The sequence below is a fragment of the Myotis myotis genome, unplaced genomic scaffold (genome assembly GCF_014108235.1).
Source record: "Myotis myotis isolate mMyoMyo1 unplaced genomic scaffold, mMyoMyo1.p scaffold_m19_p_8, whole genome shotgun sequence".
NCBI lineage: Eukaryota > Metazoa > Chordata > Mammalia > Chiroptera > Vespertilionidae > Myotis > Myotis myotis.
Window position 1 is genome coordinate 55264448 of NW_023416390.1, and position 19342 is coordinate 55283789.

Below are 19342 nucleotides of genomic sequence, written 5' to 3' on the forward strand. Positions count from 1 at the left end.
TTTTATTGACGGGCGTTAGGAAGATTTTCGAAACTATGACATAGGTAAACAGTTCATGGCAAAAGTTAATTTTTTCTAAAAGCCTTAATTAGTGCAATTGTGTATCAAATAAGGCCCCCAATTCAATGAAACTGAATGGCAAACTCCTCCCTACTCCCCATTTTGTCTTCTACTTAGCTCCTAAAGAGGTTGTCAGAAAGACCTATGTCACCACCAGACTACCACCTCTTTGGTGATCTGGAGAAAATCTCTTCACTTCTGTTTTCTTATCTGTGTTATGGTGATAACCATACCTACCTTGTTGTGATTAAGTGAAAGAATACATAGAAAGTACATAGCTTGCTTCAAAAACAGTAACTGCTCAACAATGTTAGCAATTAGACCATGAATGACACTCAGATCTCCAGGAAAAATCATGTGTTCAATAAGTCGCCATGGTTTAAAATGTTTTTCCCTCTGATTTTTGTTTATTTGGGTATTTTAAAAGAATGCCCAGATTACTTCGGTAGTAAGAAAAAGTATTATAGATAGCCCCAACTAAAATGGGTAGACAGATAGCTGAACCTACCCCTTTCAATTAAGAGAAAAATACTGTTCTTGGCATTTGGTCTATTTCTAGAAGGATAACAGCTAGCAAGGATTTGCACATTAGCTATTATGCAAGGTAAGATTGGATTTTGCAATAAGAAAACAAAGATGAAGTTAGAGTCTATAATACAGGCAAAGTTTCTGTGTGTATTTCTGGGGACAGCAGAGTAAGATAACCTATTCATGATTTTATGGGTAAATCTGGCTTTAATATTTACGATTTATATATGACCTTTCAAAAAATGTATCCAGGCAGGATTAAACGATCCTTTAGATTTGTATCTTCTTTTAATTTGCTTGGTTCTTCTAAAAAAGCAGGGTGATGTTTTAGTTTGAACCATTCTTAGGTGACTGGAGCAACCCCTGGGCTGCAGGGCAGAGCAGAATAGCAGCCAGTGTCCTCTCTGTGGTGAGGTGTGGACCCGCTCCTCAGGCGTCCTGACTGATCACAGTGTAGAAAAGGCAGCGAGAGGGCCTTTTCATTCCTAAATTTTCCCCATACTAGAAATTACCGTGCCTGGTTCTGACCGCCCTCGCCCCCCCCCTCCCCCCGCAATTCTTTTTCGTTCATTTCTTTGTTCTATGCTCTGGTTTTTAAATTGGGCAGAGAGTACTGTTTTGAGATAAAATCTAGTACAAAATGTAAAAGAAGTATTGAACGACTTAAGTGTTAGGAGGTGTGTTTTCTGCCTGGAGAAAGAGAAATTTAAAAACTGTGTTCCCATCCTGCGTTTCTTCTTCTTTAGCAAACTGATTTGACAGTGTTGGGGTTGCTCTGAAGTTTTGATTCTCCTGCTTTATGTTCGCTGAATTCGGTGATCTGTGCGTGGCTGCAGGCCAGCTGGGGCTTGGCTCCTGTCTGCACGGGCTGGGGGCCACGGCAGTGTTTGGGCTCCGGCCTGTTCCCGTTCCTGCGCTGGAAATGCTTACTCGGGGCTGCGGATTAGGGGGGTGGAGCCAGAGAGCTGGTCCTCCTCACTGGTCACTGAGTGTGGAGTCGCCCAAAGCCGGTTTCCATTTCGGCACAATTTTCTTCATAAACTTGTCCGTGTGGGGTGGGAAAGGATGGTTTTGTTTTCTTGTTTTATGCATTTAGACGGACAGAGACTAATGAAACTCTCTTTGGGTACTTGTCACTTAGTAAGTTAGGTTAATCTGGGATTGGGGTTGAGAGTGAAAGATGGTATATTTTGATTATGTGAAGAAAGGATAAAATATATTTTATTTCATATTATAATGAAGCTAAATAAAATGAGAAGAAAGAAGGGTGGGTAAAACCCAAGTGTCGTAACAGTGCCGTATTGTTGTGGTGGTGTGATCCCCACACCAAACCCCTCAGGCACACAGAGGTTCTGGGTCTCTGTCCAGGCTCCCTTGGAAAAGAAGCTCCCGCTGAAATTTTCAATAACCAGCAATGTGTACATCTGGCTCATTTTGGTATAGTAGTGAAACAGATGCTTTCTGATGTACTTTACAAAAAGAAAATAAAAAGATATCCAGGGAGATTAATAGCTTTTCTTTTCTTTTTGAGCAACAACTCCCTACTCTAAATCAAGAGTATTGCGAAATAATTTAAAAACTAAAAGGGGGGAAAAAAAAGCCATGTCTGGTTTACGTAAATATTGAAACTGTTTCCCAGATTCTGCTTACCGCCAAAATGAAGTTCTTCAGTTTCTCTCTCAGAAAGGATGAGAGCAGTGGCCCGGGCCAGCGTGTGGATTGGTTAGCTTCCAGGGCACTAGGTGTTCCAAGGATGATAGCATCACTCCCGAGTGACTGGGCAGCAGTGCAGGGCCTGGCTCCCTACAGGGAGGAACCTGAGGACTGTTGGCACCAGCACGCACTCTGTCTGAGTGTGTCGTATCCATCAAGAGAAGTCTGACATGTCAGAGAACTTGCCCCTGCAAAAATGGGGAAATGCTGATCAGGTCAAAAGAGAAGCAGTTCCCCAAATCCACTGGCCAGCTGCTGGGAGCAGGGCCCACATGCCTGTTCATATGAGTATAGTCATTGTGATGCTTCAGGAAAATAGCCAGCACTGTTACACAGGAAAGGAAAATTCTTACAACTTTTTTTTTTTTTAAGGAAACAGGATTGGAGATGGTGGCTGGACAATTCTAGTGATTCTTCAAAGCTTTCTCATCTAAGCCCATTAAATTGTCAGGTGCCCTTGAATGTACATTTCTGACAGAAGGGCTACTACGTGCTATAATAATCTGTTTGACTTTTATATCTTCTTGTAGATGGTACAGGTAGTGACTGTGGGTGCTATTCACAATTTTTTATTATAAACACAAAAATAGACATGGTAACATTCACAAGAATTTTTAAAGAATTATATATTTAATAGATGGTATAAGCCTCCCCCTCCTTTTTTTTTTTTTTTTTTTTTTTTTTTGGTAAGCAAGAAACTATTTGTCTAGCATAGACTAGACATGAACATCCAAGTAAGGCATCTAAAAACACAGGGTGGATGGGGAATACAAGGTATAAAAGAGGCTGTACAGAATAGGTACCTTCTTTTCTGTGATGACTGCACAGGACTAGCATATAAGTTTCCTTTTTAAGAGTCTTAGAAAACATGGCATGTACCTTCATCCTTGCCACAGTGTTTGTGCCAAACAAGGGCTAGTGCTTTTTGACAGTAGGGGTGGGCATGGAGACCTAGTTCTGCCTTCAATTAGCTATATGACCTTGGCCCTCCTGAAAAGTGAGGGGTTGGATAAGATCAGTGTTTCTCAACATTTTAAAAGCCAAACCCTCTGATAAAAAAAAATACTGCCCCCACCTCCACTCCTCAGACCTATCTGAAGATTCTGTTATATCTCCAGTGGAGAGTTATTGAATTGTGTGATCTCTGATGTCTCTCTCAGCTCTAACATTTTGTGATTCTGAGCAGATACTCGATTGGAAATCAGATGAACAAGATTTTTATCTCATGTTGTGAGTAGATGCAGCTTTCTCCTTTTTGAAGCTGGAAAGGGGCATTTCTGAAATTCATCCTCACACACCCTCATTGCCTTGAGTCTTGCTTTGTGCGTGGACATCACCTACAAGCTTGCAAGAGCAGCAGAAGCTTGGCCTCACCTGAATGCTGAGTCGAAAGCTGCATTTTTCCAAAGCAAGTGATTTCTGTGCTCATCAAAATTTGAGAAAGGCAGCAGACCACTGTGCTTTAACCTGCAAGTGGCAATATTAGTGGGCTCTCTAATCAATCTAATAGGTTGCTGTCAGCAAGAAAAGATAATATTAGGGTACATTGCATATCATATGGTAAAGGAAAATAACACAAAATTTTTGTTTCACTTCTGTATGTCTGTGCCAGTATGTGTGTATATAGGATTGAAATCTCAGGCAAAAAGTTAATTTTTTAGGTGGGTTTCTGGCAAAAAGAAAAAAAAAAGTTAAAAAACAAAAACACTGTGTTTTGTCTCTCAGAGACAACCATCTACTTACTCCCTTCTATTTACTCACACACAGCCACACACGGAGACATTTACACAGACACACAGAGGTATGAAATAAAGAGCTTTTCTGTACTGATTTCCCTCACTGTATCAGATTTAAGCTGCTGGATTTTATCATGAGTCACACATATAATCGTTCATTTTTTATGACTGAAAACTTCTTTCTGTTGATGCTTTACTTTGGTTGTAGACATATCACAACACTCAGATAAGACTTCATTTTTAAAATTTTTATGAGGAGATTTCATACACTCATTCAGTTTCCTGAAAGTACAGATAATGCTTTTTTTTTTTCTCTAGGAGCTAATTTGTGAAACCCGCAGTACTGTAAGCTCATTCACATGTCCCTTTGCCTGTAAAAAAAAAAAAAAAAAAAAAAAAAAATTAACTTGAATAAATTCATTTGGAGTTTTATTTTTGGATAAGCTGACTCATACATAATCTTTCTGTCTTTAATGTTAAGTTAATCAGCTTACAATACTTTCAATAAGTGTTGTTTGATGTGAAGAAAGGATATTTAAAAATAGAGTGTTTCCACCCTGGAGCTTCTGCAGCCTCAGCGGTAGTTCTTTACTTACCAGAAATACTGGGAGAAGATACGAACTGTGCTGTGCATGGCCTTTAACAAAACAGCTGGGAGGAAGCTGGGGCCGCTGGGAGCCTACCTCTGCCGGGATGAGGCAGGAAACGCGGAGCCCCACAGAGGTGTTCTGAACTGTCCTGATAAAGATGATCCTGCACTTCCCGTAGGAAGTTTTCTTCTTTCAACTTATTTTGAGCAAAAAGGAAAAGAAGAGTTCATTCTTGTCCCCTTCACAAGGCTTTGTGTTGAGGAAGAAAACTGGTGTGGATCTGAACACACACACACACGCACACACACACACGCCCACGTGGGGCTCAGGAGGAGGAGAAAGGCGCTTTGCACACACCTGCGTTTGGAATCCAGAAGAGTGCTTTGCACCTGGAGTTGGGCAGGGTTTTGTGTTTTCCCTGTTCTAATAGCTGGCTGCTTAGGATGTAATTGGCTTATTGTTTTGAGCTTTAAGGCGGTTTTAGAGCTATTGCACGTTCCTTATACATATAAGATTAAACAGAATGTTCAGGGCTCCTTTCTACACTGATTCCGCGTGGAAACAAAAAGATGCCAGCCAGGCTATTCACCAGCATAGAGTCTGGATAGATCTGAGTTATTAAGGTAATTTCAGCTATAATATTTTCACCTTAAGAACACTCTGGTTTCAGGAACTCTGAATATTACATCAATAAAATCTGTTTTGCTCCTTTAAGCTTTAGGTGTGATTTTAGTATAGCACATGTATTTATAATATTTCCTCGTAGTGATCGGTGACTAGGTAGTGAATCCGTGCTTGGCCTGGTCTGCCGGTTTAACCTCTTGCTCCATTTCTCTGGCTGTTGGCAGGCAGATAGGAGAACACAGGTCCTGGCTGTGTGCGTCTTGATGTGCCTTAGCTGGCGATGGCAAGAGCCTTTATTCCAGTGTTAGCAGTGAGAGTTGGAAGGGAGCTTCAGGATCACCCAGCCTCACCTGTGCATTTCCAGGTGCGGAACTGAGCTTCCCAGATGTGACCTTCCAATCCCTGGCCAAGGCAGGATTTGAATCCAGGTATCCAGATTTTTCCATCCAGTAATATTTCTGTTCTGTGCAACTTTTCATAGAGAGGAAGGGAAAGAATTTCCCTAGTTTTATGTTCCCCACCAGTTGTCCTTTTCATTTATAATCTTTTTAAAAAAAATATGTATTTTCATTGATTTTAGAGAGGAAGAGAGAAGGAGAGAGAGATGGAAACATCAATCATGAGAGAGAATCATTGATCTGTTGCCTCCTGCACACCCCCCACCAGCCTGGACTGAGAATCGAACCATGATCTCCTGGTTCATAGGTTGACCTCTCAACCACTGAGCCATGCCAGCTAGGATTGTTTATCATCTTTAAATTCTCTTTTCTCCCTCAGAGACTCTCTACAGTAATACCTGATGACATCCTATCCATTTTCTGTCTTCAATTTCTAGGTTATCCTACTACCTTCCCAATGCCCACCCCCCACCCCAAAATCAAGTTGTTTAGCATATCTTCTGAACCAACCAAGGCTGTGTTTGTCCCCACTGACTTTCATGAAGAATGACTCCTCCCGTCTGTATCTTTGTGGTCTCCTCCTCTCCTCTCACACCCACCCCTTTCAGGACTGCCATTCCTCTTATTGGTAATGGCTTGTCGTTAATATTCAGCTCACCCAGCTGTCTAGCCCTCTGTGAAGCCTTCTGCAACCTTTCTGTCTCAGGCTCCTTCATCCCTGATCTTCCCTTGGTTGAACTCTCACTATTTTTAGAAACTGTACCATATTACCCTATTATATGTGATGCAATTAAGGGTAGGTAAGGCCAGGAGCCCACTGTTAAAAGCTTTTCCTTCCTAATGCATGTGTTTTCTGGTAAGGAAGTTTTGAACCTATTGCTTAATCCCCTCACTTCCTTTCTTGGCCCTCCAGTTTTCTGGTGAATGACTTGGATTTAACTCCTTCAGTCTGGTATTTATATGTTGGGTTTTGGTTTTTTAAATAAGACTTTTTTTTTTTTTTTTTTAACAGTTTTAGGTTTACCACAAAATTGAGAGGAAGGTACAGAGATTTCCCATATACCCCTGCCCTCACACATACATAGTCTTCTCCATTATCTACATCACTCACCAGAATTGTACATTTTTTACCAAAGGTGAACACATCATAATCACTCAAAGTGTCATAGTTTACCTTAGGGTTCACTCTTGGTGTTTTATACTCTGTAGGTTTGGAGAAATGTTTAATGACAGTATTCACCATTACAATGTCATACAAAGTGTTTTCACTGCCCTAAAAATCCTCTTTGCTCTAGATATCCATTCCTCCCTCCCCAGAGCCCCTGGATGGGCATAAGTTTTCAACTCTTTTAGGTAGATACCGAGGAGTATGATTGCTGGATCGTTTGGTAAAAGTTCGCTTAGTTTTTTGTAAAAGCCTCCAGACTCTCTTCCAAAGCAGCTGTACCATTTTGTGTTCCCATCAGCAATGAATGCAAGTTTCTGTGGCTCTGTGTTCTCCACAGCATTTGGTGGTGTTAGTGTTGCACCGTTTGGCCATTCTAATAGGTGTATAGTAAGTAGTATATTGTTGTTTTAATTTTTATTAAATTAAAATTTTATTGAATTCTTATTTCCTGATGACATATGTGAAGCAGCTTTTCATGTGATTGTCATCTGTATATCTTTTTTTAAAAAAGTATATTTTTATTGATTTCAGAGAGGAAGAGAGAGGGAAAGAGATTGAAACATCAATGATGAGAATCATTAATTGGCTGCCTCCTGCATGCCCCCTACTGGGGATTGAGCCTGAAACCCAGGCATGTGCCCTGGTCTGGACTCGAACCTGGGACCCTTCAGTCCGCAGGCCGACATTCTATCCACTGAGCCAAAACTGCTAGAACTGTATATTTTTTTTTAATGAAGTGTCTATTAAGGTTTTTGGCCCATTTTTAAAATTGGGCTGTTTGTTTTCTTATTTTGAATTTTAAGATTTTTAAAAATATATTTTGGATAGCAGTCCTGATAAGATACATCTTTTGCAAATATTTTCTGGCAGTCTCTGGCTTATCTTCTAATTCTCTTAATATTGTCTTTTGCAGAGTTGTTAATTTTAAGGAACTTGAGCTTATCAATCCCTCCCTCTTCCCCCCCATGGATTCTGTCTTTGGTGTTGTATCTGAAAAGGCATCATACCCAATCATCTAGATTTTCTCTTATCTTCCAGGAGTTTTCGTGTTTTACATTTGGATCTATGATCAGTTTTGAGCTAAGTTTGGCAAAGGGTGTAAGGTTGGTGTATAGATTCAATTTTTTTGCATATGGATGTCCGGTTGTTCTTGCACCATTTGCTGAAGAGACTATCTTTGTTCCATTGTATTGCTTTTGCTCCTTTGTCAAAGATGAGTTGATATATTAATGGAGGTTGCGTGTTGCTTTTTTCCATCTCCCCTCTTATAAATGCTTTTACAGAAACTAGAAGGAACAAATAGGAAAAGAACTCTGGTGTGTTTCTTGGCCCAGAGTTCTCAGTAGGCAACCTGTGACATCAGTGGGGGTCTTGGGAAGACCTTTGGAGGGAATGGAACAATTGAACTGATTTTCATGCAGGAGCACAGAATCAGATCTTTAAAAGGCATTTGAATGATAAGGAATGTAGCTTCTTGGTGGAACCTTGAAGGGAAATTTGACCTCAGGAATCACATGTATCTATGGTGTGTTTTCTACCACGGATTTTCAACACCTACTTGCCCTTTCTTCTTATTCCTTCACAACCACTACCTCCACCACAAAGAGCTTGTCCAAGTTGTTTTAATTAAGATCTCTTCCCTTTGGTTAAAATTGGTTTTCATTTCTGCAACATCGTCTCCATCCATTGAGTCAGCCATGTTGTATCCACAGGCTATTTAATATAAGCCCCCACCCCTTTTTTAAAAATTTTTTACCTGAAGAGATTATAGCTTTACATGCAGGGATCAGCTTTGGTGGGCATCTTTGAGAATATGAAATGTGAAATATATTGGGAATTTTTGTTTTTAGATTATATTTGAACAGCCAACCCAACAATATGGACCCCTCTCCTCTGACAGGTGTAATCCAACTACAAATACTGAATAACCTGTTTCTCCATTTCACAGTCTTAGAGGCTGCAAAGTTTGTCACCAAACGGGACAGTGATGATATGAGAACCGTTTTTTTTTTTATTATAATGATGAAAAACGTATAACATACAATTTTCCATCTTTTTTTCCCATCATAGTTCACATTTAGTATTATTCTGTATTAGTTTCAGGTGCACAAGATAGTGGTTAGACAATCATATACTTTATAGAATGGTCCCCCTAATATTTTAAGTACACCCTCCCCCCCACCCCCCCCCCACCCCCGCCCTTACATAGCTATGAGAACCAGTTTTATTAACTAGTTGGCCATGTGATTTTAAGCTTTGCTATCCTAACATCAAATGGGATTAAATGATGTATGCCCATTTGCCCTTCCCCCACATTATGGAAAAGTAAGGACCTGTATGTGTGAAGGGGCACGGTTGTTTCATTAATATAGATGCTGTCTCTTCAGTTTAATCTACCCGGAAGAACATCTGCTTCCTGACCAGTTTCTCATCTCTCATTAATTGCGCGCACCCCCCCCCCCCCCCCGCCATGCTGAGCTTGTGTACTGTCCCAGCTCCCTGTGCCTTTATCTTTCTCAGCTACTATTCCTAGCCCTCTTTGAGCCACTCAGGTTTCTAAAAGGAAACAAAGAAAATATCCTCATTTGGATGCTTTTCCCTTCTTCCTGCTTGATAGTTCCCTTAAATTGCTCAATTTCTTTCACATCTTAAAAGCTTGGGCAGGAGGTAGGGGGATAAGAGATCAACCAAAGGACTTGTATGCATGCATATAAGCATAACCAATGGACATAAGACACTGGGGGTTAGGGGAGGCTAGGGGACTGTCTAGGGCGGGGGGAAAAAATGGACACATATGTAATACCCTTTGTAATACTTTAAGCAATTAAAAAAAAAAAGCTTATGGAGAGGAACAGTGTGTGTAATTAGTACAGTATATAGTATCTTTACATAGTACTCAGTTCATGCCAGGCTAGATGTTATCCTATATCCCGGTGTAAATGATAATGTTCCATAACTTTTGCCAATTCTCAGGAGCTACTGTAGTGATTATTTTGCTTGTGGATAAGGTGGTGTCTCTCTCTCTGTCTCTCTCTCTCTCTCTAGGGGAGATGGCAGGGTGGGGATGCAATTATGGATTATAACCCTCCTAAACTATAAGAATGATAACCTTAAGGAAGACGTGAGGGTAATGAAAAGGCAGATTGTAGGTTTCTTTTCTCTTCAAAATGTATTAGAATTCTTAGGGAAGTTACTAAGTAAGGGGGAGGGGAGGGGACAGCTTCAGCTATAAGATTGGCCAGAGCACTATTCTTGAGTTTATTAGAAATAGGAAGGAAATGAGACAATAGAATTTATGATAGGTCTTTATTTTTTTATTGTCTTTGCTGAATAGACATCTATAGTAAAGCACACGGTTACTAATACATTTTAGTTCACACATGATTAATTTCTGCCTTTTTTGTAAAAGACTTTTAGGCTTCCATATAGAAGAGAAGACTGCTTAGTGGGGTGTGATGTGATGGAGAGGGAAAGATTTGCTGTGGGTATAGTTGTCATGTGCCTGTTGTTCATCATCCTGTCTTTTAATGGAGGCGGCGCGTGGGCCTTCCCGCCAGGATGGAGGCCTCAGAGCTGTCCACACAGGAAGTCCTCCCTGAGTGCTTTCCACACAGGAAGTCCTCCTGATTGCTGACAAGCTCTCTTCCTGCTGGTGCCCACACCCACTTGTGCAGGGAATGCTAATGGAGTCACCCCATTTATTTACCACTGACTTTGTTTTTTGTTTTGTTTTTTATCAACTTTGGCATGCAAATTAAGCCCCCATAAATGTTATGAACAGGGAATTAGCTCGTTTCCCCCTGCCTTTGGATAGGCAGCTTTGGTAGGTAGCTTGTTTATATGACCTGAAGCAGTGCAATTGGGCCAGAGGAGGCTGGAATAGACTACTATGCTCTGAGATAGATTACTAGTACTAGGATTAGTCAGCACTTAGCTGTAGTATTCCCCCTTCTCCCCCCCCCTCCCCCCCCCAACCCCCCACACACAGTTCCTTAATTAGGTGAATTTATGTACCAGTAAATCAGTTACAGACTTCATCCAAGGGCCAGGGGAAAGGGAGGGTGTCTCTCAAATTGCAGGACAGCTTGGGGGCTTTGAGAGGCAAAATGTAAAAGGACAACCAGTGATGAAAATGGAGGTTACCTGGTAAAAGGTCCTCCCTTCGTAAGCTTTTTTTTTTTTTTTTTTTTTTTTTAAGTTTAACATTTGTGCTATTAATGTCATTGCTTTGAGGTAATCCGGTTCTGAAGTTGCAGTTGAAGACTTGTCAGTACTTTTCAGTCTGGGAGGGAGGGTCTAGTTCTTCACTGGTTACCTTGAGCTTTCCTAAAGTGCTCTCTGTTCAGCCTCAATACCCCGGGATTTTTGTTAATGAAAAAATAGATAAGGTAAAATTTTTAAAAACCAACCTATTTAAAGCTAACTTTGTTACACACACACACACACACACACACACACGCAAGCTGTTTGCTCATTAAATTAATTTAAAGGCACCTTTGACTGATTTTCTTAGGAAAACATAGCCACCAATGGTATTGTCATATGTTAGAGAAATTTGAATATAGTAAGGTTGCAGGAAGGCTGGGCACAGGAAAATCAGACTACAAATAGGGCTTTTAGAAGATCGTAGACAGTGTTTGGGATGCCATTTAGAGAACTGTTTCAGGGTTCCGGCTTTGTTGTCCAGCTGACCTGGGTTCAAATTCCAACCCTGCCTCCTACTAAATGTGTGGTCTTGGCACATTACTTAACCCCCCACCCCCACCCCCCACCCCCCGCCTTGAGACTCTGTTTCCTAATCTGCAAAATGGGAGAACAATCATGTACCTGCCTCACTGGTAAAGTAATGCACATTGAGCAACTGGCACCATGTCTGGCACATACTAAGCAGGCAATGCATGACAAGTTATTACTCACAGGTTTAGAATTATCATTAACCCATTCTGAATATTTAGGAGTATTTAACTTTATTGTGTATGAATTTTCTTCTTTGAATATGGACTTAAATTTTTATTTTCAGCAAGTTCTAAAAACTTAATCTTTGATGAAAAATTTTCTACATCAGGAAATAAAAAGTGGACAACCTAGAATAATTCAGTGCTTCTCTCTTTCGGATATCTTTCTCTGTCTTCAGCGAGTTCTGAGAAATAGTTGACATTAGGATAACATGTGAATTTGAACTTGTTCTATACTGAGTGGCCAGATTATTATGACCACCTGACGTTTGTAGGCAAATTAGCTATAATTTCACGCTGAAGTTGCTAGAGGGCCAGATCATTATAAACGTCTGAATAGCACAACATACCTAAGTATCGTTGCTGATCAAGTTCATCCTATCACATTGATGGTGTATCCCAATGGAGATGGCTTCTTCCAACAAGACAATGCGCCATGCCACGGTGCTGGTATTGTGCAGGAGTGGTTTCAAGAACATGAGGGAGACTTTACCTTGCTTAGGTGGCCCCCACAATCACCAGATCTCAATCCAATTGAGCATTTGTGGGACGAAGTTAAAAGAGCCATCAGGCAGCTGGTTCCACAACCATCAAATCTCACAGAACTGGACAGTGTTATTCATCAGGCTTGGTGTCAGATTCCTCGCATCATCTTTCAACATCTCATGGAGTCAATGCCAAGAAGAATCACTGCAGTATTGAAAGCAAAAGGTGGCCCAACGAAGTACTGGTGGGGTGGTCATAATAATCTGGCTACTTAGTGTATATAGGATTGACCAGATGTCAGTTGGTTCCCCTCCAGGTACGTTCAGGAAACCCCTTCTCCCCCCTGGGATGGGGTACTAGGAGAACTCTTTTCCCTTAGGGCAGACCAGAGGGGAAGCAGGAAGGGACAGACTACATGCTGCCCACCTACTTTCCAGAGCTGGAAAATATTACTGTAATAAATACGGAGGCCTGTCAAAGATATATTAAATCAGCTGTGCAAATTCTGAGATGTAAATCATGCTTCTACTTCTGCCAAAAGTAAATACATAAATAAAAACCTACTACTTTCATGTCCAAATAAACTCCACATAAATCATACCTTTAAATGTTTCTTTTAATCATACGGTCCACACCCGGCCCTCCACTTTCCATCCCAAAGCAAAGCAGAGGTTAGAGCTGATGTAGACTAGGAATGCCATCTCCAAAATGTGTGATGGTCCATTTGCTTTGTGTTGGTATAATCCCTCTGAGGGGTGAGGGGAGCCCTGGCCCACAGCTTCCTTCAGACGTCTCCAGGTCTTACCCATGGTGACCATATTTCATCCCCCTACGAGCTGCTCTGCACATACCGGGTCCTGCAGTGAAGAACAGGGAGGTTTGTGGCAAGGACAAGTTCTCAGATGTTCATCAAAGATGATTTAAGAAAAAAACTCAGTCTTGCCTAGGTTGTCCACAGCTACAGGTTATTGTGTAAATCAAAGGCTTGGGACAGAGAGGCCGCTGTGTGTGACTTCCCAGCACCTCTGTTAGCTGAAGTGAGAAATAGGGCTGCCTGGCTACTTCCAGGTAGCAGCTAGCAGAGGATTGAGTGACTTTGGAGAAGAGACACAGGCCTCTGCATGTGGCATGGCTGAGGGTCTGAGGTCCCACCTGTGGCAGAACAAGGGACAGGGCTTATTCTTAGTTCTACATCTAGAAACCCAGCTTCGCTGTCCCTTAGAGAAAGCCAGGGACAAGAGGAAAGGATTGGAGCTCAGTGACTTATTAATAAATCAAAGACACTTGATGGGGTTTGATCTCAGGCAGGTTTTGTCTTGGATTAAGTAATACTGATGTTCCCAGTTCAGGTTCGTCCTTTATTTTTACATTGACTGTTGTTAACTCTTCTTGCTACTTGTTTTTATAAAAGCGAATCTCATGAGGTAAAGTGGTGTTTGGACTTATGGACCCTGGACAGTGAGAAGTAGCATCTGCATAGCATCTCTCTCTATATAAAAGCCTAAGTGACCATTATGACTGAACAACTGGTCGACCCGTCACTATGATACACGCTGACTACCTGGGGGCAGACGCTCAACACAGGAGCTGCCCCCTGGTGGTCAGTGTGATCCCACAGCCAACCTCCCGCACCCTCCCCCCACCCGGCCACTGGCCAACCTCCCACGGCCCCTCCCCCCCAGCCACCAGCCAACCTCCCGCAGTCCCTCCCCCTGGGTCCCGATGGGGGAGGGGGGGGATACACAGCTGGCAGACCAACCTCCCATGGTCCCTCCTGTTGGCCGGCAGGCCCCCTGATAGGCCTCGATCGCCGGCCAGTCCGAGGGACCCCACCTGTGCACGAATTCATGCGCCAGGCCTCTAGTAGGACATAAAGAAGTGAAAGCTTTCATGTCAGATTAATGGGGATCCCAGTGTGTTGGGCTACTGGCGAACTAGGATGGTCATGGCAGAAACTGGGTGCAGAGCCAGCTGTCCATCATGGATAGTTGCGATTATGCAAGGTTACATTTATTGCAAGGGGTCTGCTTTTTGAACCAAAGTGAAATTTAATTGTGTCTTAGAGATGCCTAATTTTCTTGTTTGAGGTAGTAAAGATCAAGCTGTAAGATTTTACATTTTGGTTGAATGTCTGTTTAATTGTATTTCTTCAAGCTGTTACTAAACCTAAGTGCTGTCCTTGGATTAGTATATTTGTTATTGAGAAGGTGTGAGATGAAAACATTTCTGTCCTGCTGTGAAGCTGCTGAGCATTTGCTGTGAGGACACCTTGGGGTATGCTCACTTCCATCTCAGACCGAACCAACTCACTTCCTCAAAAGTCATGTGTGTGGCATAGGGGCGGAGGCTGTGGTTGCTTTCGATTGGTTAACAGAGCATTATCTGGTGTGAGCACAGTTTCAGTCATTCTTCCTAGGTGGCTGCTGACTGTGAAACCACACTGAGCCCTGGTTGCAAGCTTTACAAAAGATGTTGCTTGCTGTGAGGCCTAAGGAGGTTTCCAGATACTTCACCATTCTCACAGGGGTTAAATTCCATAAGGTTAGCCAGAGCAAAAGGCAGAGCTCCTGTCAGTCTTACCCAGATGTCTCAATGAAGCTGTATGCCTATCATAGAACTAGGTGAAGTTTTCCTTATTTGAGCATCTTGATTGGACTCTTAACTTTCTTACACTTGAAGAGTAATTGTGTGTTTTTTCCGCCCAACTCATCTTAATAAAATTATTAGCAACTTTTAATCAAATGTTCTTCAGAATGTGAAAACCTTTTCAAAAGTCTAATGATCTCTAAATTACTGTATTTAAAAATATTACCACATAACTGCATGCAAGTTAATTGTAAGTCTCAGTAGGTATGTTCCTTAAAATGTGTGACTAAATTAATCTTACATAAATTTAGTCATACTTAAGGTGCCCATCAGAATATTCTACTGAATAAAATCCTATTGTTAATTTCATGTTGAAAGGGAGAAGGTTTTTTTTGTTTTTATTTTTGTTGTTTGTTTTTTTTAGGACAAACATGTTTTTAAGGTATAAATTAAAGTTTATATATTAAAGTAGCTTAAGAAAATCTGTCTTGATACCTTGGTAACCTCATTTCATGTTGCAGATCAAACAGCTTCTGAACGGTGCTAAATACCTCCCATCTAGTCTAGTCTTTCTAACACTCCTCTTTGTTTTTCAGCAGTCTCTGGTCCCAGCCCACCCCATGGCCCCTCCCAGCCCCAGCACCACCAGCAGTAATAACAACAGCAGCAGCAGTAGCAACTCAGGATGGGATCAGCTAAGCAAAACGAATCTCTATATCCGAGGATTGCCTCCCAACACCACAGACCAGGACCTGGTGAAGCTGTGTCAGCCGTAAGTAGCAGTGGCTCTTCTTGTTTTTAGCTGCTAAATATTTCTTTGATCTGATTATAGAGTGATATAAATTGTGTTCTAGGAGAGGTTCAGCACAAGATGGATCTGTGAATCCTCATTATCGACACAGTGATAGTTTCCAGATTTTAAGTCCTTGGGCACTTCTCCGGTCAGCATTAATATCACCAGAATATGCCCATGTAACAAAATAAATTGGAGCAGTTTCTCAGTAGAATTTGACGTCATTGGCATATGAGAAGTATAGTCTGAATTACTTAAAAATGTGTAGCTCAGTCCTTTGGAGGAGTGCTCATTTTTGGCGGGAGCACATCTAGAGGCCAATCTGTCACATAATAACAGAAACTCTAGTTGTCACTGTTTGTCAGAAAGGTAGTTACTGCTGACCTTTATCCTAAATTTGTGTAAAACTCGTAATTCCAGCCAGGAAACGGTCGTCTGTGCTCATTAGCCACCTGTACTTTTGTGGCCCGGTTGTTCACCCTCCTCTCCTTGGGAATTCTCTTCCCCGTCTTCCTGTTTCCATTCTCACTGCCACCCTTTCTGAGTCTTGTGAAGAGAGATGGGCACACGTGTGTAAAGTTCCACAGTAAGTTTGCATTCTACACTAACGTTGTCAGTACGATATAAATATGCTGCTTCGCTGCAGTTCCATGAACTCACTCAGTGAAGAAGCACTCATTTAAAGCAAGGAGCCAGAAGCACTGTGCAGTGCAAGGACTGTGGTGTAAAGACGTAAAGGCCTTTGATCACTTTGAGCTGTAAAAGCCTACACATATAACAGCGTCTTTTATTTATCCAAAGAAAGTAAGGGTCCCTTACAAAAGGGATTTTAAAGACCCGGGAAAGGAGACATCACTAATAAATGTTTCCCATTCCCTGGAAAAATATTCCCAGTTCTCAACGTCCAATCAGTAGCATCAATTTTTCTGTTGTCCTGGGTGAAATAATTAGACTTATTCTCATTTTAAGAAAAAACATTTTCAGAACTTACTTGGTTAGTATTTCCAAGTTAGAACTAAACGTAACTTCTGGCCCTCCATACGGTGGTGGTGGTGGTTTTCCTTTGTGTTGTTTTGGAGAGGAGGGTGGGTCAGCGGCTGGTGTTTCTTTAGGATCTGAAGAGCTTGACGAACCTCATCTTAGCACCCTCCCTGTGCTTCGCTTGTGTTACGCTTTTGATCATCCCTCTTGGACTTCGACGGCCGCCCTTTGCTTCTAGGACAGTGAAATCATGGCCTGTGCTGGGGACTATTCTGAAAGCAAGTCTGGCTCTTAGGCTTGGTCATGCCTGGCCCCGGCGTCAGAGGGAACTTTGCCAGGCACGCCCCGCCCTACTGCAGCTGTTCAAGATCACAAATAGGCCTTCTGCTGTCTTGTCTGCTGCTGGCCTTTACTGGCATCATCATCTCCTTTTGCAGCATAATTACAGGTAGATAGAGCGCCGTAAAGTCTAAGGTGCTAAAAATACAACTTCGTTGGAAACAGAATGAAGCTACCCCTCAAATTCTTGAGGTTTAAGAGGAGGGAGAAGAATTTCAGATGACACATTGTGTCTCACCTAGTTTTGAATCATGTAAGCTGAGTTTTCACATCAAGGAGATAGAGTTCGATCACCATTAAATGATAAGAGTAACGCCATGTTTTGTATATAGTAAATATGTATTTGGAAAAATTGAACCAGCATTTTTTTTTTCATTGAATCAAATAGTATTCCAAATGCAGTAGAAGAGCATTTTAGAATTTTTCCTAGAAAATTCATTCCTTATTTGTTGGTCTCTTTGATGTATGTGGATTTTCTTAATGTGGGAAAACATCACTCTCTGCTGTTATCAGTAGCACTTCATTCTCTCCTATCATTTGCAAATGCCCAGGTTTGATGTTTAACTCCAGTGAGAGTTTTCTCGATATGTATTATACAGAGTCGAGACATACAGTAAGAGAGGACTCTGTCAGTATCTGCCAAGAGCTTCATTCCATTGAACACAGAGCATCTCATAAATACCAGATTTGACTTGGTGACAGTTTTGTGTCTTAGAATGGAGAGAGAGAACGTGTGCGCAATGGTATTCCTGTTTCGGACTTAATTGTTTCCAATAAAGAATAACTAGTTGGTGACATGGAAATGACAAGAATCTTATGGGAAAGTGACTCTTCCTAGAGCTTCAAAAACCCAATGGACATAATTAGAGATTTTAGAAAAGTGAGTATCCGAAACTTTTCAGAAAAGATAGGTGTAAATTCATAGCTCTAAAAAAAGAAAGACGTTTTAGAAACAAAATTTAGTAATTTCAAATTAACCTGAGTGGGGATTGCAGGATAATTGGAATAAGTAATTTGGGTTTCTAAGGGGTTGGGTATTTTAGAAGGTTACCTAACAGAAAGATGGGACTTAGATACCTAAAATGTGTGTAATAGTGACCCGGTTCCATGCAAATAATGCGTGAAGTCTAAAGGCAAGAATGGCATGAAGATTGTGAAAACTGGAGAAGAAAACAAAAAATATTTTTAAAAAGCTTTGTTGGGAGTAGAATATACAGATGTTACAGTCTTAGAAGAAATGGCAGTGAAAAAGGTGATATAAAGTGATGAGAAATGACAAGTCAGAGTAGATGACGGTGGAAAAGCAGCCACATCCCAAGTCAGAGAGAGATTCGGGATGCTGGAAAATGTAGATCAACTTTGTTAAGTTAAGAGGGCGGGGCTTCAGTGTTAGGTTGTGGAAGGAGGTAGCATAAAGGACCAACAGGGGCGTGACAGTGGTTATGGTGCTAAGGTGATGTGGGTTCAAAGGAGAAATATTTAAAAAAATATATATTTTATTGATTTTTTTACAGAGAGGAAGGGAGAGGGATAGAGAGTTAGAAACATTGATGTGATGAGAGAGAAACATCCATCAGCTGCCTCCTGCACGCCCCCTACTGGGGTTGTGCCCGCAATCAAGGTACATGCCCTTGACCAGAATCAAACCTGGGACCTTTCAGTCCGCAGGCCGACGCTCTATCCACTGAGCCAAACCGGTTACGGCAAAGTAATACTTTTTTAAATCCTCACCCAAGGATATGTTTTTTGTTTGTTTTTAATAATTTGAGAAAGAGAGAGAGAGAGAGAGAGAGAGAGAGAGAGAGAGACTGATGTAAGAAACATCGATCAGTTTCCTCCCATAGAATCAAACCTGCAACCTAGGTATGTGCCCTGAGTGGGAATCAAACCTGTGACTTTGGTGCATGGGACAATGTTCCAACCACCTGAGCCACCTGGGTAGGGGGAAAGGAGGAACAGTTATTGAAAGAAGCCGACCAGCCCTAGTTAACTTCTCAATTGTGAAATGTGTATGAGAAATCTTGTTGGGACCTCGTGACTACTCCAGGCAGCTGCAGCTTCGCTTCCTGTTTCTAAAAAGTTATCAACTCAAAAAGAGTACATCGGTACAATGAATCAGCAAGTTTAGGAAAAGAAATAATCTTGGAAACAGAGGATTATCTATTGCCCCTTGATCTTTAGACATTCTTAACTCCCTTCTGAAAAAGCATATAAATACTTTAGTTGACTCTGTTACCATTTTGTTTCTCTCATTCAAACTTCTCAGGTGAATTTTCTGGAAAATGAATTGAGGGCTCTCATTGCTACCATTTTCTTGCCACCTTAATTTAACCCTTTGCTTTTTGCCGTCAAGTTCCCAACCTTTCGTCTCCCTTCTCTGCTCTA

The 19342-nt window shown here is 41.4% G+C and overlaps 1 protein-coding gene across 4 annotated transcripts in view; it reads left to right on the forward strand.

The window, feature by feature from the left end:
• RBMS1 (RNA binding motif single stranded interacting protein 1) overlaps positions 1–19342 on the forward strand; it is a 221328-nt gene that overhangs the window by 109596 nt on the left and 92390 nt on the right. For 2 of the 4 annotated variants that reach the window (XM_036319083.1, XM_036319081.1), the window contains exon 2: positions 15441–15616. In XM_036319083.1, the coding sequence (XP_036174976.1) occupies positions 15441–15616 (176 nt within the window). The remainder of the gene's footprint in view (positions 1–15440; positions 15617–19342) is intronic. The other 2 variants (XM_036319080.1, XM_036319082.1) reach the window with 1 other exon arrangement.